This window comes from Rhagoletis pomonella, unplaced genomic scaffold, assembly GCF_013731165.1.
Source record: "Rhagoletis pomonella isolate Grant_MI unplaced genomic scaffold, Rhpom_1.0 Rhpom_scaffold_00013, whole genome shotgun sequence".
Taxonomy (NCBI): Eukaryota; Metazoa; Arthropoda; class Insecta; order Diptera; family Tephritidae; genus Rhagoletis; species Rhagoletis pomonella.
In genome coordinates this window covers 2711588-2729595 of record NW_023458567.1, presented here as the reverse complement: position 1 = coordinate 2729595, position 18008 = coordinate 2711588, and the positions used below count along the sequence as shown (strand labels likewise).

The following is an 18008-nucleotide window of genomic DNA, read 5'->3' as shown; positions in this document are numbered from 1 at the left end:
TATGTATTTATGTATATCGGATTCGATATTCGGACGTTTCTAAGGCTCTTTACAACCTTAAATTCTAATCTTACTCATTGTGCAAATTTTAAATAGAAAAACTGGACATGGCTTAAACTTACAAAAGTATTTAAAATATTCACGAAAGGGTCGCGAAATTACTTTTTCAGTTAATAAAAACTGAGTTGGTTCGCTTGACAATTTTAAATGCCTTTTAAGCTTTACATGCATTTTAATAGTGTTACAAAAAAACATAGGCGTTTATAAGTAAAACAAAATACTTAAAAGTAATCGAATTTTTTTTTTGTATTATTTCTTCTTTTACAAATTACCCTGAGCCATATTTTCACTAGCTTTAATAATAAAACCACTCTTGCTGAAATCTATGTGTAGCAGAACACTAGCTGAACAACAAATGATATGTAAATTTTCTATTAAACAACAAATATTAGGTTTTGGCTACGACCGCATAAAAATTCGCTACAAGGTTTCCGGAGGGCAAAAATAAAGTATAATTTATCCAGCAATAACTGTTGCAACAAGTACTTTCTCATCCCTACTAAGATCGTAGGTCCTTCCAACTTTTATGAGGCCCAAACTTCCGCTGAAGGCTTTAGATTTTAAGCGGTTTTCTTGTTTGAAGCAAAAGGTCGTTATTGAAATAATTTCTGTAGGAATAAGTGAAGTCTTTTGTAATATATGTAAGTATGTGTGTACATACACATTTAATTTTTAATTTATATGTACATATGTATGTATGTATGTACATTCGAAAACAATTTTACACACTTTAGTATGCCTTTAAACCTAATTGAACGCATTCTTTGTCAATATGTTTGTTCGTGTCTGTGGCAGGAGGTTGCGTGTTTTTTTTTTTAGTCAAATCCCAAATCCAAAAATTTATTTCTGAATTGAAAGATGTATCAAATCCTAAATAATATAAAACTTTTTATTTGTTCGACAATTCAAATCGTGAATAAAATTTATTTGTGATTTGATTTGTCGGACAAATAATAAGTTCATTTCATTTGTGGTTTGATTTGGCGACCAAATCAATTTTATTCGTGATTTTCGTGAAAATAAAATTTATTTTTTATCACAAATAAATTGTATTTCTTATTTGGTCGATAAATCAAATAACAGATCAAATACATTTCTTAATTAATAGTGGAATTAAAATCAAAAAGGATTTTAAATCACGCAACCCTGGTCTGTGGCTGGTTGTGTCGTTACAATATACATATGTTGGTATGCAAGTATGAATACATGTGTGTGTATGTAATGTATGCAGTTGCGGTTTTTTAGTAAATTTCAAGTCGATTTTTAAACTTCAAAGACAAAATTGTATACAAAGCTGTATTTGTTATTGACTACAGTAATTACAAACATGTACCGTAATGTATTTAAATTTAGGCAAATAGCAAACTTTTGATTAGTGTTTTTATGTTTTAATTTTACATACATATGTATCTATACATATCTATCTGTATACAAATACTTTTTTCTTGCTTTAACTGTAAGTTAATTTGAATATTCAATTTATTTTCGGGTTAGTACTTGGATTGCCATAAAATGGGCTTTTAACATTGCGTAAAAAGAAACTTTTGACGGTTATGACTAAAAAAGAAATTACGTGTTTTTTATATTTAATTTTAAATTCGAAATTTTTTTTTCATTTTATGCTAAATACATGGTAGAAAATTTCTTGTTTTTGGTTTTTTTATAAACCATATATTTTTTTATCGTAATTTATTAATAGTTCTTAATGTTTTTTTTTGGGGGTTTCCTTTACAAGTAAATTCTCTGCAGGCTTTGTACTCGCCTTTTACTAAATTTGTATACATATCAGCAGTAAACAAACGCTAATGCATACTAGTTCTCCTACAATTTAAATTTTTACTTTTTGGATTCCAAGGCTTCGACTTCTTGACTTTTAGTTGCCTAACTGCATAACTACACTGGATTGCGTTAATTACCACCATTTTTTAATAAGCTTTTTTATGAAATGCTATCTACATACATATCTAGCGCAGCGATTACTTAATTGCGCGAATTTCGGAAACTTTTGTTTAAGCCAAGTTTGTTTCATTTTTTTTTTTTGCTAGTTTCGCAAGTCTCTTTTATGTACTTTCACATGTGTTTATGTACATACATGGTCTTATATATACATATATTTTTACATATGTACATATTTTAAACGTCTTTACGTACATACAAGTTGGAAGCGAAATTGACGTAGAAATTTGGAATTGTCGCAGGCAAAATTATTTAAATAACTATCAAATGCATTTTTAGCACGTCATCGAGATATAAAAAATGCCAAAAAAAATAAATAAAATTAAACAGTTTATATAATCGTAATTCCAGCTGTGGCGTTTTTATTTATGTAAACTTTTCATACAAAATATTGAAATTCATTCATTTGAATTGCTTTAAAGTCGATACTTTTCATTATGGTTCTTTCGTTTTACACAAATTAGAAAAAAGTGAACGGTAAATGGTAGTATTACAAAAGTCTCAATACAATAGCTTAGGGGTTTGAAATATTAATTACATCACAAGGCAGAGAAATTTATAATTCTGTTGGCATAAATTTGTAATTTCCTTTTAAGGCGATTTAAGTAATAATTAGCAAATTAATTTGATTAGTCGCATAATTTTATTTAAAACGCAAGTGCGAGTATGTTGTATGCAGTGATGGCATTCACTCAGGTTGAAGTAATGCTTGGCGAAAAACAAAAACTACATACACAATTTTCTCCGGACAGTCGGGGCTAGGCAACCGAAACGACCCAGATTAAGAACTGGTAAAGGACTGTCACTTCATCCACATTCCCCAAAACTCTGTTTCTGGAAATGTTTATACTTTTACAACAACACAAGGATTTTGATCACGTATTCGGCAATTGAAATGAGCATCAGTAGTATGGAAATTCATGGGAAAATGTTGTTAATAGCCACTGACGTTTAGCGTAAGAGGCCTAAAGGCTGTCAATGGAACGCTATCGGTTCGTCAGATAGCTTTTTTTGCCATTGTATCATAGCATAATGATTAATAAGTATGTATGTAGGTACATGTATATTTTTTTTTTTGGAAGCTAACTGTATCTATTTTCTCTCGAATGATTTTACTTAATTTACCAACCAGCTAAATAAGCAAGAACAAAGTTATAAAGGCACATCAAAACATGCGAGGCGTACTCGCTCCCGATGACAATCGGAACGTACTCAGTTTTATTTCTTAGCAACTGACTGCCTTTCCCTCCAACAGCATTTTCCAAAATGTTTAGGAATTTTTCGCTTGCTATTTCAACAAAACAATAACATGCAAGTATGCTCTCATTGCAGTAGCCCATTCCAAAATAGAAGCGCATTTATACGCGACTATGGCCAGTCACTTCAATAGCTGGCGTTCAAAATTCACTTCGAACGATGCAGCTATGTAACCAACTGCAAAGCAAAACCATATTTTGCATTTTTTATTGTTGAAAATTTTGTATGCACGCCGTTATGCTCTATTTGCTGCTGCAAACATATGTATGTAAATAACTTGTTGTCGATTTAGCCACGCATTAATACAATCACTGCATTTACATACTACTGCATATACACATTTACACCTTTAAAAAAAAACTGAAAAAAAAAATTAAATAAAAAGTACAAAAGTAGTTTACAACATTTAAAATAAGCAACGGCTTCTAGTGCTTAGCTCAAAATTAAAAAAAAAAAAATCCAACGCTATGCTTTTTACCATTATTATTTTTTTAAGCATAACTTAGTTCATTTCAATTATTAACGCTTTCCAAAAAAAACTTCAGTTATAACTAATTTTAGTCGCTCTCGTATTTCAGCATGCATTAGAGATTGCAATTAGCGTAGCCACTGCTTGCTAATATTTTTTTTTGTAATATAAATAACCTTAAAATACTTACAAATTATATACATATAAGGATTTTAGTTCATTAATCGTGTTTTTCTCAATGTTTTGGTTGTTTTTCTTCTTCAAGGCTTTACGTTATTGATAAATAATTTTTAATATCGCGTGACTTCAATGCAACTATTATTATGCATTTATAGTTTTTCTTCTATTTTATTTTGGTTTAATGTATAGGCGGCGCGTGTGGATGTAAGTGTGTGTACATATGTGTTTCTAACCATGTGAGTTGTTTTTTTTTTTCTTTTTCCTGTGTGTGTTTGTATGTATTTATGCACTATTTAACCAGTCCAGTTGATTTGCTATGCTACTTAGTGGCTTACTTATACATTTTTTTTACGTTTTTGTTTTGTTTGCGTACTTGTTTCTGTGCTACCGTCTTGTTTACCCACAAACACAAACGCTAAGCTCACTTGCTGCTCAAGTCCCTTGTTCGATGTCTTATAATCATTATCTTTTACCCTTAAGCGTTTCTGTTTTACAGTTTAGCTTTTTTTCTTTGATTAACCAACATAGGCGATCCTTGCGTTGGCAAACCCCTACTCTGTGATGCGCTGCGCATGTGGCTTGGCGCCGGTGGTAGCACATAGTGTAAATTTGGTTATATACACTAAGAGAAGTACATTTAGATCGTAAACATATGTACATATAACTACAATATATATTACAGCTTCTGCGAGAGAGCACAATAGGCCAGCTGCAAGCAATATTGCTAAATTTGCCATTCATTTCACTTGCGTTTGCGTAAATTCCATACATGACACTCAGCTGTGGCATTAAACTCAACTTATGGATTATTCTTCTGATATATTCGGAGCTATTTATCAACACTCAGTACTCGTTCGCTTCTCACCGTCTTCCTGCCAATTAATTGTTCTGTACGTTTTTTTGTTAAAATTTTTTCAAAATCCCTTTACATAGTTTCTGTTGCGGAATTCTTCTCCATTTTATATAAAAGGATTTGTGTTTGCAATTCAATAATGCGTTCACTTTTTTTTCAATTTTAAATGTTTTCGTAGCTCTTTGAGACTCCATCCAGTTTAGAGTTTGCGGCTATTTTTAGTTATGCGTACTTTCCATACATTTTCATACATACATACTTCATACATTTGATTTCTTTCGTTTTTCTTTAATTTTATTGTTTTGCGCTCAATTTTCCATTGTCTCTCTCTCTCTGCTTCGAATTCGTATTTATTATAAAAACTAGCGTTTTCACTAACTTCTAATTTAATTAAAAATAGTATTAATAGTAGTTGTATAAGTTCAGCGTAATTTTTGAGTAGGGGGTTAGGAGACAAAAAAGCACGTAAAGCAATGTACAGCCCAATTGCAATACACAGACATACATATATATTTTTTGGGGTTGTTTGCTAACCATACATATATATATTTATGTGTAGTTCCCGTTATTCTTTTCATATATGTTTGTATATTTTTTATTCCTTTCTTGTAAACTACAGTAAATGTTAATGCTTTGCTTTTCACTTTTACCGTTTTTTTTTTGCTTTTTCGTGCTTTCGTTATTTGCAGTTCATGTTTTTTATAATATATAATCAAACACTTATAATTACATACTTTAAATAAGCAACTATACGTACAAGCTAGTTTATTTGACAACGCACCCACCGCCGGCCAGCACACTTTTTCGCATAAAACACGCGATTGAGCGGAGCTAAATCCACCCGCGACACTACCGCCCACCCAAAAGGAAAAAACAGTATCATTACAATCACACTTGGTCCTCTTTAGAACAGCCAAACCATGCACTAGCTGTCACAACAAACGGACTATTTTTCACTTTCCACTATCTATCTATGATCTAAGCGCCAAGCTGACAGTCGGTCCTACTCCACTGTGGTGTAGGTGCGCTGTAGCCAAAGCGCTCCGAACGCTGTGGCAGTTAATGCATGAGGCTAAGTGAGTCGACTTAAATTTACATGGTACTTCGGGCGGTGCTACTGGTAGCGTTGGAATCTTGAATCTTACTGCGTGGTGCTGCTGTTGCGCTGGTTGCTGCGCTTACGTTGATGTTGCTGCTGTGGTTTCTCTTTTTTTTTTTTGCTGCTGCCTTGGCGGCGCTTTATTGTCCTTCGTAGAATTTCGTCACTTTAGCAACTTCCTCCCAGGCTATAAAATACAAAGAATTTAGTGGTGGTTGTTGGTAAAAATTATAAAATGTTTTAGAGCAGCGAGAAAGGCTTTAAATGAGTTGGAAAAGATACAAAACTGGCGATTTTTTTTTTTTTTAATTGCTTAACGTTTTTGAGTGTTAACGGCCACTTCTTTTTTATTCTCCATTTACAATTTATCAAACCATCCCAAAAAACTACAAGAAGATTACAAGAGCTGTAATTTCAGCCGCATTTGTACCGAACATTGTAACGATTCGCCGTCAGCTTCTTCTGCCGATTCTTGCGACAGATGAAGGCTTGCAAAGTCGGCCTGCGACTCCTTTTATTATATACATAAATGCAATAAATTCGATCAAGTTTTATTATAGTTACATAGAAATATATATTTTTAACCGACTTCACAAAGAGGAGAGAAGGTTATCAGTTTGTCGGAATATATATTTTTTGATTATCTATGTTACCGCATAACTTTGGACCACGTTAACCGTATAATTATTTCTTTCAAAGTGTAAAGGTGTTACCTCACAGGTGGTCCCATTTTAATTTGATTTAGATCCGATGATTGGATCATGAAGAAATTAACGATAATCTTAAATTTTTATATCCGAATTGAAGTCGGTTTTGTTTTTTGCTTAAAAATTACTTGTTGTTTTACAAAGCCATAGAATGATAGACCATATTAAGGCGAATTTATAAAAGTGGTAGCGGCAGCCCAAAAACACAAACAAATTATATTGTAACGAATATTTTTTAGCAAAAACTTACATTTTCACGAAAAACTATGTTTTTAGCTGAAATTTAAAAAATTATAGATCAACAATTTTGTATGATAAAATTTAACGAAGAGTTTGCGATGGAAGATTTTATTTTGTAGGGATCTTTTTGAAGTTTTTAAACACGAAGACAAGTTTTTCATCTTTTGTTTTAACCCTTTCTGAACTCTACTCGCCTACATATCGTTTCAAATTCCCTTTCTAATAATGTGATAGTTCCTAATTTTGCAACACTTACCGGAGCCAATGAAATCCACAATGATCTCATTGTGTTGCAACGAGCTGTATGCGTTCGACATTGTTGGCGGTATGAAATGTATGTCGAATTCTTTGCGTTGGATGTTTACCACAACAGATGGTGAAGTATTTGGCGATTGTGGCGGCGGTGTGTGGCCCGATGCATCGTATGAATTAGTATTGTTGTTGCTGCTACTGCTGCGGCTGCGCGAAGCACTGTTGCTGCTGCCACTTTGGTGATAATGGTAGTGTTGCTGCTGTTGTTGTTGCTGGTATGAAGTATGATAATGTGGTTGTTGTTGTGGCAGGTAGTGATTTGGTGCGTCTCTGGCGTACGCTGACGACTGTGAACGCTGCTCGCGCGGGTGTGTCGGCTCATAGCCGATGTTGGCATTGCCATAAGAAGTACTTCTGTACTGTTGCTGCTGATGTTTTTGCCTAAAAGAGCGCTGCTGTTGCGCTGGGGGTGGCTGCATTGGTTGCTGATGTTGCTGCTCGGCAGCTGCACGGGCCGCAGCCAAAATCGCAGTCTCAATTTCATTACAAGTTTCCAACTGTTGCAGCTGTGGCGTTTCACTGTTTCTCCTCTGCGATGACTGCTGTAGCTGTTCACAGTCGAGTGTGGCCGGCACAGACGCCTGGCTGATCGTTTCATTGCTTTCGTCAGTATCTTGTACACCGGGGAGCGTATTGACTTTGTCGCCTTCACTTTCCACCGCACGAACTCTCAATTTATTGCCAGACTCAGTACCAGCTGCAGTATTTGGAGGTTGCGGATTTGAATGCTCCGCCATTGAGACGCCAGCAAACATTGTGGAGCTTTCCGCAAACGCTGACATATTGTTCGCATTCGAAATATCGGACGCTATTCCAGAATCATTGAAGCATGCGGCGGTGTTTGTCGAAGTAGCTGTGGATGCAGTTTTGGTAGCCACTTTACCCTCAGAAGCTGCCTGTGGCAGTTCGTCGCCCGTAAATCCATCCGCGCACTCCTCCTCGGTGACGCTTTCATCAAAGAACTTTAGTTCGTCCTCGTTAAAATCGCCGAATGTGAACTCAATGCCCGTTGCGCTGCTGTCGCCGGAGCGATCATCGTTCAAAATAATGACTGCGGGCCGATTGCTGGCACTGCCACCACCTGTGGTCGCCCCTCCCGCAGTAGCTGAAATAGTGGCTGTTCCACGTGACACTGCGTTGGTTTTGTTGCTACCGCCGACGCTGCTCGCATGCTGTCTTTGCGTTTTGCTCAAAGCAGGGGTCGGCATAACTACCTCGCTGCCGACCACAAATGCCGGCTGAGAACGCGCAATAGTTTTGCTGGGCATTACCACTACATCCATCGACGTCGATTGAGTCTGGGTGGCGGTGCTGGATTTTTGTGCAACATGACCGAGTGGCTCACCGGCCACCTCAGCGCTCAACAGTGGTTGCGCCTTGTCTTTCTTGTTCTTTCGGACTATGTTAGTAGCAGCAGCATCAGGAGCGTTTATTGTGGTGGGCTGCGCCCCTACACCAATGTTGATGGTTGCTGGAACAAACACCGATGTCGGCGACTTTTCTTTTGTCTTGCGCGTCGCTGTGGCTAATGGTGCCACATTTGATGATGACGCTGCCAACGGTGAAGCTGCCGTCGCCATCGAATAATTCGTGTTTGAGGTAGTTGTTGCAGCCACGTTGGTTGTTTGTGACGCTGGCTCTGCGCTTGGCGGCTCTGTCGCAATTGACGGCGACATTGATACTGGCTGAGGTGCAATACCGCCTTTGCTAGCTAGCTGCTTGGCAGCTGCGGCGAAATTGAATTTGCCGACGCTCGTAGCGTTGGTTGGTAGCATTGAGGTAGCAGCTAAAGCAGTACTGCTGCTGGCACTTCCGCCGCCGCTAACTGAACCAGCTGCCGTCGGTGGTGACATCGACACATTTGTTGCGCTGTGCCGCTTCACTGTTTTCTCCAGCGCCGGGTACTGTTGGTCCAAGTTACTGCTGTTGAAGCTGTAACTGTCGTGCTCCACACTCTTCGATTTATGTAGCGTTTGTTGTTGCAGCTGCTGTTGGTGTTGCGTCGCTTGGTGCTGAGGTATGCGGGTTGTGCTGACGCTGTTGTTGTCAACTTTGTTGACATCTGGGACGGTGTTGCTGGCTTTGATGTTACCCGAGCCACTGGCTGCTTCGACTATTGCGCCGGCTGTTTTTTCCACGACCGCATTGCCTACACTGCTGGACGATTGTTGAGCTGGCGCAGCGACTAAACTCTGTGAATACGAAATTGTCTTTGAAGCGCCCGCGGCCGAAGATGGGTTAGCTGAGGCTTTGCCGATATCCGTAGCCGTCGCGTTAGTGGCTACCAGTTCTGGGAAATCAGGCTTGCTAGCGAGCTTCTTACTCTTACCCGGCTTGGTGGCTGAGCTTGCAGCTGTGGAAGCAACAACTGCTGCGGTGGCAGCTGCATTATTTGCGTTCGTCAGAGGGGCAGGTGTGGCGTCCACATTGGCTGCGTGCTGTTGTGATTGTTCAACCGTACTAGTGGCCACACTTGAGCTGCCGTTGCCAGTCGCCGAAGAGTTGTTATTGTTGGCTGCATCCAAGCTGGGCCAACGATCAACCGCTGCTGCGGCTGCAATATGTGCATAGGAAATGGGCGCAGGCGCTGGTGAACCAAGGCTTGTCGCACTCTTCGGAGTTTCGGGCGTCGCCGCGGCGGAGGAGGCGGGCTTAAGACGTTGTTTGTTCTTAGAGGCAGACGCTGCCGTTGATTCTATAGGCAAAGAATGCACCGAATCGAGATCACTAGAATCGGATTTCTCCGAAGGTGGCACTGAGGAAGTTGACTTGCGGCGCGATTTGTCCGTGGCGCTGCCGCTCATGGTGTTAGGAGTTACATGCTGCTGCTGTTGCTGGTGCTGCTGTTGTTGCTGTTGCTGCTGCTGGTGCTGTTGATGTTGTTGATGCTGCTGTTGCTGATGATGGTGGTGATAGTGGTATTGGCTTTGCTGTTGATAGCCGCCGTATTGTTGGTACGAATGATTATTGTTGCTGCTATTATTTAAATTATAGTTGTTGTTATAATTGGAATTATAGTTGTTGTGATAGTCAAGGCGTGCACCATCCCCGCCACCGCCATTGTTGTTATTGCCGTAAGTGTTGAATCCATGTGCATTGTTGTTATAGTATTTGTAACGAGATTGTTGTTGCAGTTGTTGTTGGTTGCCAAACGATGAGGCGCTATTACTGTTATTGCTGCCTTTCTGTGCATTTATTACCAAATTGTGCGCACGTGCAAAACTGCCAGTTGTACCAGTTGTGTTATTGCTATTGTTGTTGTTATAATTGTAGCTGTTGTGGCTTGTGTTGTTGTGATAGTTCGAGCCCTGCGTGCAATGCGTTTCGTCGATGGAAGCGCGTTGCTTCTTTGGCTTCTTCTTCTTGGTGACAACGTGGAATTCCGCAGTCTCTGATATTAGTGTATTCATCGATAGCAAATCGATTGGAGAGAAATCCGGAGTATTAGCGGGTTGACTATTTTGACGTTCCAAATTTGTGGCAGTTTTCGTTGGAGTGGTGGACAACTGCACCAAGCTTTCGGATTTTTTGCGTTTCTCCAGCTTATCCGGCTTTTCCAATTTTTCTTGTTTTTCTATCTTCTCGATCTTTTCGTTTCTATCATGCCTTTCCAACTTCGCATTACTGTCCAATCTATTATTTGTAGGTTTTTCATGTCTATCGCCGTCTTTATCTTTCTCCTTTTCTTTGTCCTTTCCCTTCTCCTTTTCGATATCACGCTCTTTGTCCTTTTCCTTCTCTTTATCCTTGCTTTTCTTATCCTTTTTTTCCTTCACCTTCTCTTCAATGTTGATGGAGGCACCGTTGCCTCCAGCATTGCCAACATTGCCCTCAATGCCCAAATACTGTAGCTCCTCGGTCCCCCAAGAACGCCGTTCGCCTTTGCGATTATTCGCTGACGTTGCTCCTGTTGTAGTAGCCGCTATGGGTACCTGCTTACTACAGCTGACTGCAGCCGTAGCTGCTACTTCCTTGCTACCTCCATCGAAATTCTTATTTATATCCGCTGTAGAGCCAGAGTTATTTTTAGTACCCTTGCCACCGCCACTGCCTTTGCTGCGCATTGTTACATTGTTGCTTTCTGTGGTGGCGGCTGACCGCTTCAGCTCGCCTACATCAATTTTGGCACAACTGCGTAACTCTTCCAGCGAGTTGCTTTTCTTCATCTTATTTTGTTTCACCTTTTCCTTCCTGCGTTCTTTCTTTTTGGTGTTTTCACCAAATTTGCTGTTGCCACTGCCCCCACCACTACCGCTCTGTTTGCTGTCCTCTTCTGTACTCTCGATAAATTTGACCAACACCTCTACCGGATCTTTGCCGCGATATCCAGCCTCGTTCTCCACATCGACGGGTATGGTATTGTCCTTTTGTGGCTTCTTTTTAGCTTTGGCCTTCGCCTGCGATTGCCCTGCGCTGACCACAATGCTGCTGCTGTGCTGTTGACGCTCACAGTCATTGCCGTTCTCATCTGTCTGGCGCTAGAAGGACAAAATTTTTAGAAGCTTATTTATTTTTTCTCACTTTTCGTTCGATTCACTTACCGAGAGGGGCAGCGATTTGCTGTAACTGCCAATGCCAATACTGTTGCTACCACCGCCACTGCTCACGCTATTGTTTGAATTGTTGCCGAGGCTGCCACTATTTGGAACCATAGATGTGGAACTCTTTGCTGTCGATACTGAATTTACACTGGCGCCTGCACCTTCGCCCTTTTCACCCATCACCGATTTAATGGACCGATAACGCTCATCTAACGGCATCGGGAGGGAACAGGACGCAGCTGCTGACTTCAGTGTGCTACCAAGAGCGTTAACAGAAATGGCCACTTCACCACTCTCACACAAACCGCCTTCTCCGCTATCGATTTGATGAAAGCGTATCACTTCGTCGACATAATGATGCGAACGTGTTGGCGCAAAATCACCACCATCGCGAACCAAGTTTGGACGCGGTATACGCATATCAATGTCCACACGCTCGTAATACGGCAAGCCCTGATAAGGGTTATGAACGAACAAAAATGCAAAAAATTGCTGAAGAGTTTAAGCATCACTTACCTGCCCGCCGTCTTGTGCTTTTGACGGCAAAATTTGCTGTTGTTGCTGTATATCTATCATATCGCCGATATTAATAATGTAATCACCGCTGCCACTCTTGGGATTGGTGTTTTTCAATCCAGTATTGCCGATACCTGCGCCAGTTGCCATGGTGCTACCGACACTATGGCCGCTCGCTGTTGTCGCCATGTTGCCACTGCCTCCACTGACACTCGTAACACTAGCACCAATGCTATTACCACCCTCCTTATTGCATAAACTCGTCGAGTTTGTGCTGCCACTGCCACTGGAATTTGTGCTTAGTCCTCCGGTTGCGTTATTCCCGCCGCCAGGGCCACCAACTACACCAACCAAAGTATTATTGCTATTCAAAGCTACTGTTGCGGTTTCCACGCCTAGCAAAATCGCACGGCGAACTCGTTTATCTGCGTAGACGGACGCCTGCTGTTCGAAGCTACTTAGCAAACAATTGGCGACATTTACGTTACTGGGCAAGCTGCCACCTTCACGTTGGCGCGATGATACCGACGAGTTCTTCTTGTGGCGCGATGTGTGATTTTGGCGGCGATAATCGGGTGGCAACTGTAGAAGATCTTGCAGGGAGCCGCCCTGTTTTTGCTGATGCCGATTTTGAGAGTGTGGGTGATGGCGATGACTATCGGAACGCGTGGATGTTATGCCCAGATCTTCATTTTCCACTTTTTGTAGCAAGTCCTGCAGGATAAGTTGGTAAATAACTAGGAATATTCTGCTTTAAACAGATATATTTTATTTACTTACCAAAAATATTTCGCTTTTATCTTTTTTATCTTTGGGCGTTTTATAGGTGTAGGCCTCTTCAAGTAGCTTTTTTAAATCGGGTTCTTCCAAATCTGAGACATCAGATTTCTGTAAAAATTTAATATAAAGCGTGAAGAGTAAAATGTATTAAAATCAATACTAAAATTCTCGTCTGACTATCAGCATTTAAAAAAGGGAGTGAAAGAGTGCAAAAATTTAAGAAAGTATAATATTACATTGGACACAGGTAATTTTGATAATTGCTTTCAAGGGTCATTTGAAACATGTTTTGTAAATTAATCAGCTCTTTCTTTATACTGCCATACATTTTTCACATGCACTATTACACACACACACACACACACACACACACACAACTCAAAGCGAATGGTGTAATCATAACCTTAATATTTCTTGATTTCCACAAAAGCCGTTAGTTTCACTTTAAAGTAAGAATACTTTTTCGGCATAACTGTCGATGTAATTGCTTTGCAAATGCACTTTAAAATAAAAAATTTTTAATATTGCATTTGTTATCGGTCTCTGAACTTACTTACATATGTATTTCCCAACTTTTGAATTCGAGTTTAATAAATTGGTTTTACACCATTCGAAGCTGTAATCTATCAATTTTTAAAACAATATGCTAACGAAAAGCAGATTTTTATAACATATTTTTCGTATTTTATAATAAATATATACACGTAGGTATTGAAGTATAAAATTTGATTCGTTTTAGTCGCGGCGTCGTTGCAATAATGTGGTTTATGGTTTGCCTGTAAATTAAAACACTTTAACACTTTACTTACTCGCAGAGGGGCATACACCGAACATCAACGATTTAATGTGCGCTCCAACGGACTATGTAGTCATTTCAAGTCGTTTCCCCCCGGCCTCCGAGTTTGTTTCTGTTGTTTTTGGGTAATTGGGAGTTGTCGCAACACTCACCGCTAACGGTGCATTGCGGTTTTCTATGTTTTAATTTTTTTTATGTACGTATGTACATATGTACAAATGTACATACATATATATGCATATTTTTTTTATCAAGTAGGTGCTGATAGCAAGGAATATACGACAGAACAATTCTAGGTGAATTCTGCAATTGCCTTGTCACCAGTACGTACTCACCGCTGCTGCTATCTGCTATCAGTGTGCGAATGGAAGGTGCGGTATGGTGACAAACAGTAAACATTCGACAAACACTTTGAATACCAAGCAAAGTACATATTAAGGCATTGCAAAAAGGTGTACACGTTTGTCTGGTGATATGTAAATACATATTATGTATACGGGAGAATACATACTATGATAATATACACAATTATAAATATGTATAAGACCGATCCCTTTGTGCTAAGATATACATACATCCACACTTATATACATACAACGCTTTGACTACAGTTAAAAATCATGTGTTGTGATTGACGACAGCCAACAGAAGACATTGACTAAATATTTGAATTTTCTGAAATAGGCATAAATTTGGAAATGAGTATGCAATTCCGGGTCAAGCAGCTTTGACTGACAGCGGCAGTCATTTGGAAACCGTAGGTCAAAGAATAAAGGTTAAGAAAGGAAGAGTTTTTACTATATTCAATAAAATCATAGAAGCATACAAGCGAACCACCGGCATAAAAACTATTTAGCATATAAAATTTTCATGGGTAGAAGATACCCTCCAACCCATACATTCATAGCTATCACTTGTTCTCTGAATGTGGCAAAATAAAGGCATTAAAAATTAGCGTAGAAAAATTATGAACACTTTGTGAAATGCATTTGGAAAGTACATTACAAGTGTATATATTTATGTACATATGTATGTATACCAAGCCCAACGTGAGCATTTTAAAGGCCATGTTATTGATTTCTAATTTTTATTTCCCTGCCACAATGATCAACAAAACTTCAATAGCCAGTGTCTTCTCTAATCATCAAACTTATGTGTGACGCCATTTTCCGGTCTCACTTCTAGGCAGTAGCACCGGACTCTATGGGCACCGCAACGTAAAAGCGATACATTTGTTCAAGGTTGTACTAAGTGATTTAATTCTGCTTATAGTATATATGTACATATGTATGTGCCAAACATACATATGGACATGCATACGTACGTAGAGATAGAGCAAATGAAATGCACCACTTACCTTTGTGTCGATTGTTGTATTCGTAGTAGCTTCATCTGTTTTTCCAACATGGGCAGCATTCACAATAATTGGATGCTCTATTGTGGCATTTTTACCGGCTATTCCACCTGGATCAGCGAGCGCGTCGTTGGCTCTTGTTATATTTGTTGCAGTGGCGTTGGCAGTGGTGTTACCGTTGCCTCCTGCTGACTTGGTGACAGCAGCATCAGACATTGGATTGTTTGGCAAATTGGCTATACTATGGTCTTTGTTGAGTTTCGTTGAAGGTATAAAGGATATAGGCGTTGGTGTCGTGGTTGTCGAGGTGGTTGTGGTAGTGATTTCGCTTAAAGTGGCACCGGCTATGGACACAATAGGTGTGTCAGGTATGATGGCGGCGGCGATCGATGCGGTGACAGATAAAAGAGTCTTACCACTGATTTCATTGTTCATTTTTCTGCACCAGAAGGGGAGAAGGGCCAACAAATGCCATTAAAATAGAAAGAGTATAACGTGATTGGCCGTGGAATCGTGAGTAATTTCTTTATTTATGTTATACGGAGAAAATAAGGATCCAAATAAATAACAAACGATTATTCAGATGGGCGGTGTACTCTAGACGGCTGAAATGTAGTGACACGAATTACAATTTATATCAGTACGACTCTACAGCGTTGAGTGGTTAGGTTTGTTATCCCAAAGCCGGTGTTCACACGACAGGCGTACGTGGCTATGACGACGTTGGCGTATGTAACCACAAAAGCTGCTAATGGCTGCGCCAGTTCTTCGTAACGTAACAATTGACTTTCCACTGAAATGGTATTGCTATGTCTGCAGTGGAGTTTCTTTGAAATGTTGTACTATATTGTTTTTCGTCAAATTATTTTTTTGTTCATTTGGGCTATTTTAACACAGAATCAATGCATATCAGCAATTTTTCCCCCAAGTGATACATCAGAACGGCACTAGACTAACCACGTTTATTTTTTTTTATTCATCTGTATCCTTTTTCGTTCGGTATTTTTTTTTATGTCCGTTTTATTATAAATTTTAAAAGATTTTTACATTTTTTTGTGAATTTAGAAGTTTTTGATCAATTCACATTATTTTTCGCTGCGTAACATACACAAAAGTAAAATATGAAAAACGGCGACTTGTCAAAAGAGTTCGCCGTTCAATCACTCGGTTTAATATGCCGCATGCGAAACCACCGTAGAGAGAAAGAGACAAAAATAGGGTGTCCGAAAGGAAATACGCTCAAAAGAAAGCAGCCGAGAAGGAATTCAAAACGAAATGCAAAAAACGGCAAGAGATCATTTTTTTAAGTTTTAAGGTTAGAAAACCTGTGCTACATTTTATATATAAGGAATTAGGTCTGTTCATGTGTTCTCCAGTTCAAAATTATCCAGTAATTGCCAGTAGCTTAATTTTCGAGAATCACACTCAATGAGAACAGAATCTCTCAACAAGAATCATAGAATACATCGCGATCTCTCAACTATCCAAAAAAGTACGACGCTAACCTTGACAGCATGTAGCTACTAATTTTATGAAATTTTAATTAGTTTCATTTACTTTACAATTCCAAATTACTCATTCCTGTTTTTCTTACTGGCAGTTGTTACAAGTAAAAATTTATCCAGTAAAATTTGCAACTTTCCCTCAAAATCAAGTGTCGTTTTGCTCTCTCAATTTCCCCTTCTTTCAAAGTTTTTGAGAAGAAAACAACGCCAGAACATGAAAACTTGTAATAGTTTTTACAAACAAGCGAAAATTGCAAAGATTCAAAATTTTGCAATACTTGACCCATAGAAAATTTTTAAAAAGGGTTTTTACAAAACAAAACCCTTTTTAAACTCATTAAATATCAACCGCATGCATTTTTTATTATTTTTATAAGTAAACTATTTTTGGTATTCAACTTTTACATTTTTCGCGCATGACTCGCCGAGATTGCCTCATTTATCGCTACATAGTGGTTGGAAAACACGTCATATGCCTTTACTCGACTCTGCATACAATTTTCAAACTCATGCTGTTTTTTTCGCTTATTCTTATCGCATACTTCGCACAATTTTCCGTACGGCGCGACTTGGTCTAACACCGCAAAAAATTGTCCAGTTTTTAAGGCCTTGGTGAAAGCAATTTTCCACAAATTATTTACAGCAATTTCGAAGCGTTTCACCTCGCCATCGCACGATGATAAACATTTATTTTCTCGTTGGTTTAAATGCACTATTTTTAACAGCTCGATGACTGATTACAGCTTTCAGCTACGCACAAAAATCTACATACGTGCTTCGCCTTTTTAACTTGCTGTCGTACTCCTTGTTCTGCTTTGCACATTTACACACAGCACTGTCACCAATTCTTCTTCCACTTATTTTTTCATTCTGTGGGCCAAATTTTCAACACATTTTCTGCATCAAATCACTCACTTAACAACTTGTATTTAGTTTTTAAATGTTTTTTCTATATAGTTATTTATAGTTTATCAGTTTTCAATGATTTTTTCACGGTTTTAAAGCACGAATTTAGCTGCTCAAAATTCACAAGGACTGTGATCAGAAAATCTATTCGAGTTTTTTTCGTTTCGCTTCGCCTTCGCTTCCGCCAGAGTTGCCCACAGTATTGCCAAATGCACGGTTTCATCCAAGGCGAATTTATACAAGGCGGTGTTGCATGAAGCAAAAATACAAGATCACGCGAGAAGAAGACTAGCCCGTTTGAATCGCATTTAGGAAAAAAGTCGGCCGATTTTGACATAAGCATTTTTATATTTGTAATTTTCTTCATTTTCGCTTGTCGGTATATGGGAGCACTCAAACAGACGCGGTATTGGAAGCCGGCGTGATCCAACTAATCACATGATCTGACAAGATGAAATAAAAGAAAAAAGTATTCTG

General features: G+C 38.8%; 1 protein-coding gene across 4 annotated transcripts; it reads right to left on the bottom strand.

Annotated features, from left to right (window-relative positions):
* Positions 1-2815: 2815 nt before the first annotated feature.
* On the bottom strand, positions 2816-17731 carry LOC118748488. Of its 4 annotated transcripts, none has more exons than XM_036482960.1 (7): positions 17122-17731; positions 15124-16215; positions 12971-13078; positions 12191-12904; positions 11675-12127; positions 7078-11611; positions 2816-6061 (listed from the first exon to the last, which is right to left on the bottom strand). In XM_036482960.1, the coding sequence occupies exons 2-7, from the start codon at positions 15553-15555 to the stop codon at positions 6015-6017; spliced, it is 6288 nt and encodes a 2095-aa protein (XP_036338853.1). In that variant the 5' UTR covers positions 15556-16215; positions 17122-17731; the 3' UTR covers positions 2816-6014. The 4 variants fall into 4 exon arrangements, with proteins under 4 accessions (XP_036338853.1, XP_036338854.1, XP_036338855.1 ...); XM_036482961.1 differs by having other exon boundaries at positions 15124-16255; positions 17168-17731; XM_036482962.1 differs by having other exon boundaries at positions 15124-16255; positions 17398-17731.
* Between the last annotated feature and the right edge of the window lie 277 nt (positions 17732-18008).

Coding starts and splice junctions, on each gene's coding strand:
- LOC118748488 (XM_036482960.1), bottom strand. CDS start 15,555: ATGAACAATGAAATCAGTGGTAAGACTCTTTTATCTGTCACCGCATCG. Junction 12,905..12,970: donor ATAAAAGCGAAATATTTTTG/GTAAGTAAATAA, acceptor CTTATCCTGCAG/GACTTGCTACAAAAAGTGGA. Junction 12,128..12,190: donor AAGCACAAGACGGCGGGCAG/GTAAGTGATGCT, acceptor AACCCTTATCAG/GGCTTGCCGTATTACGAGCG.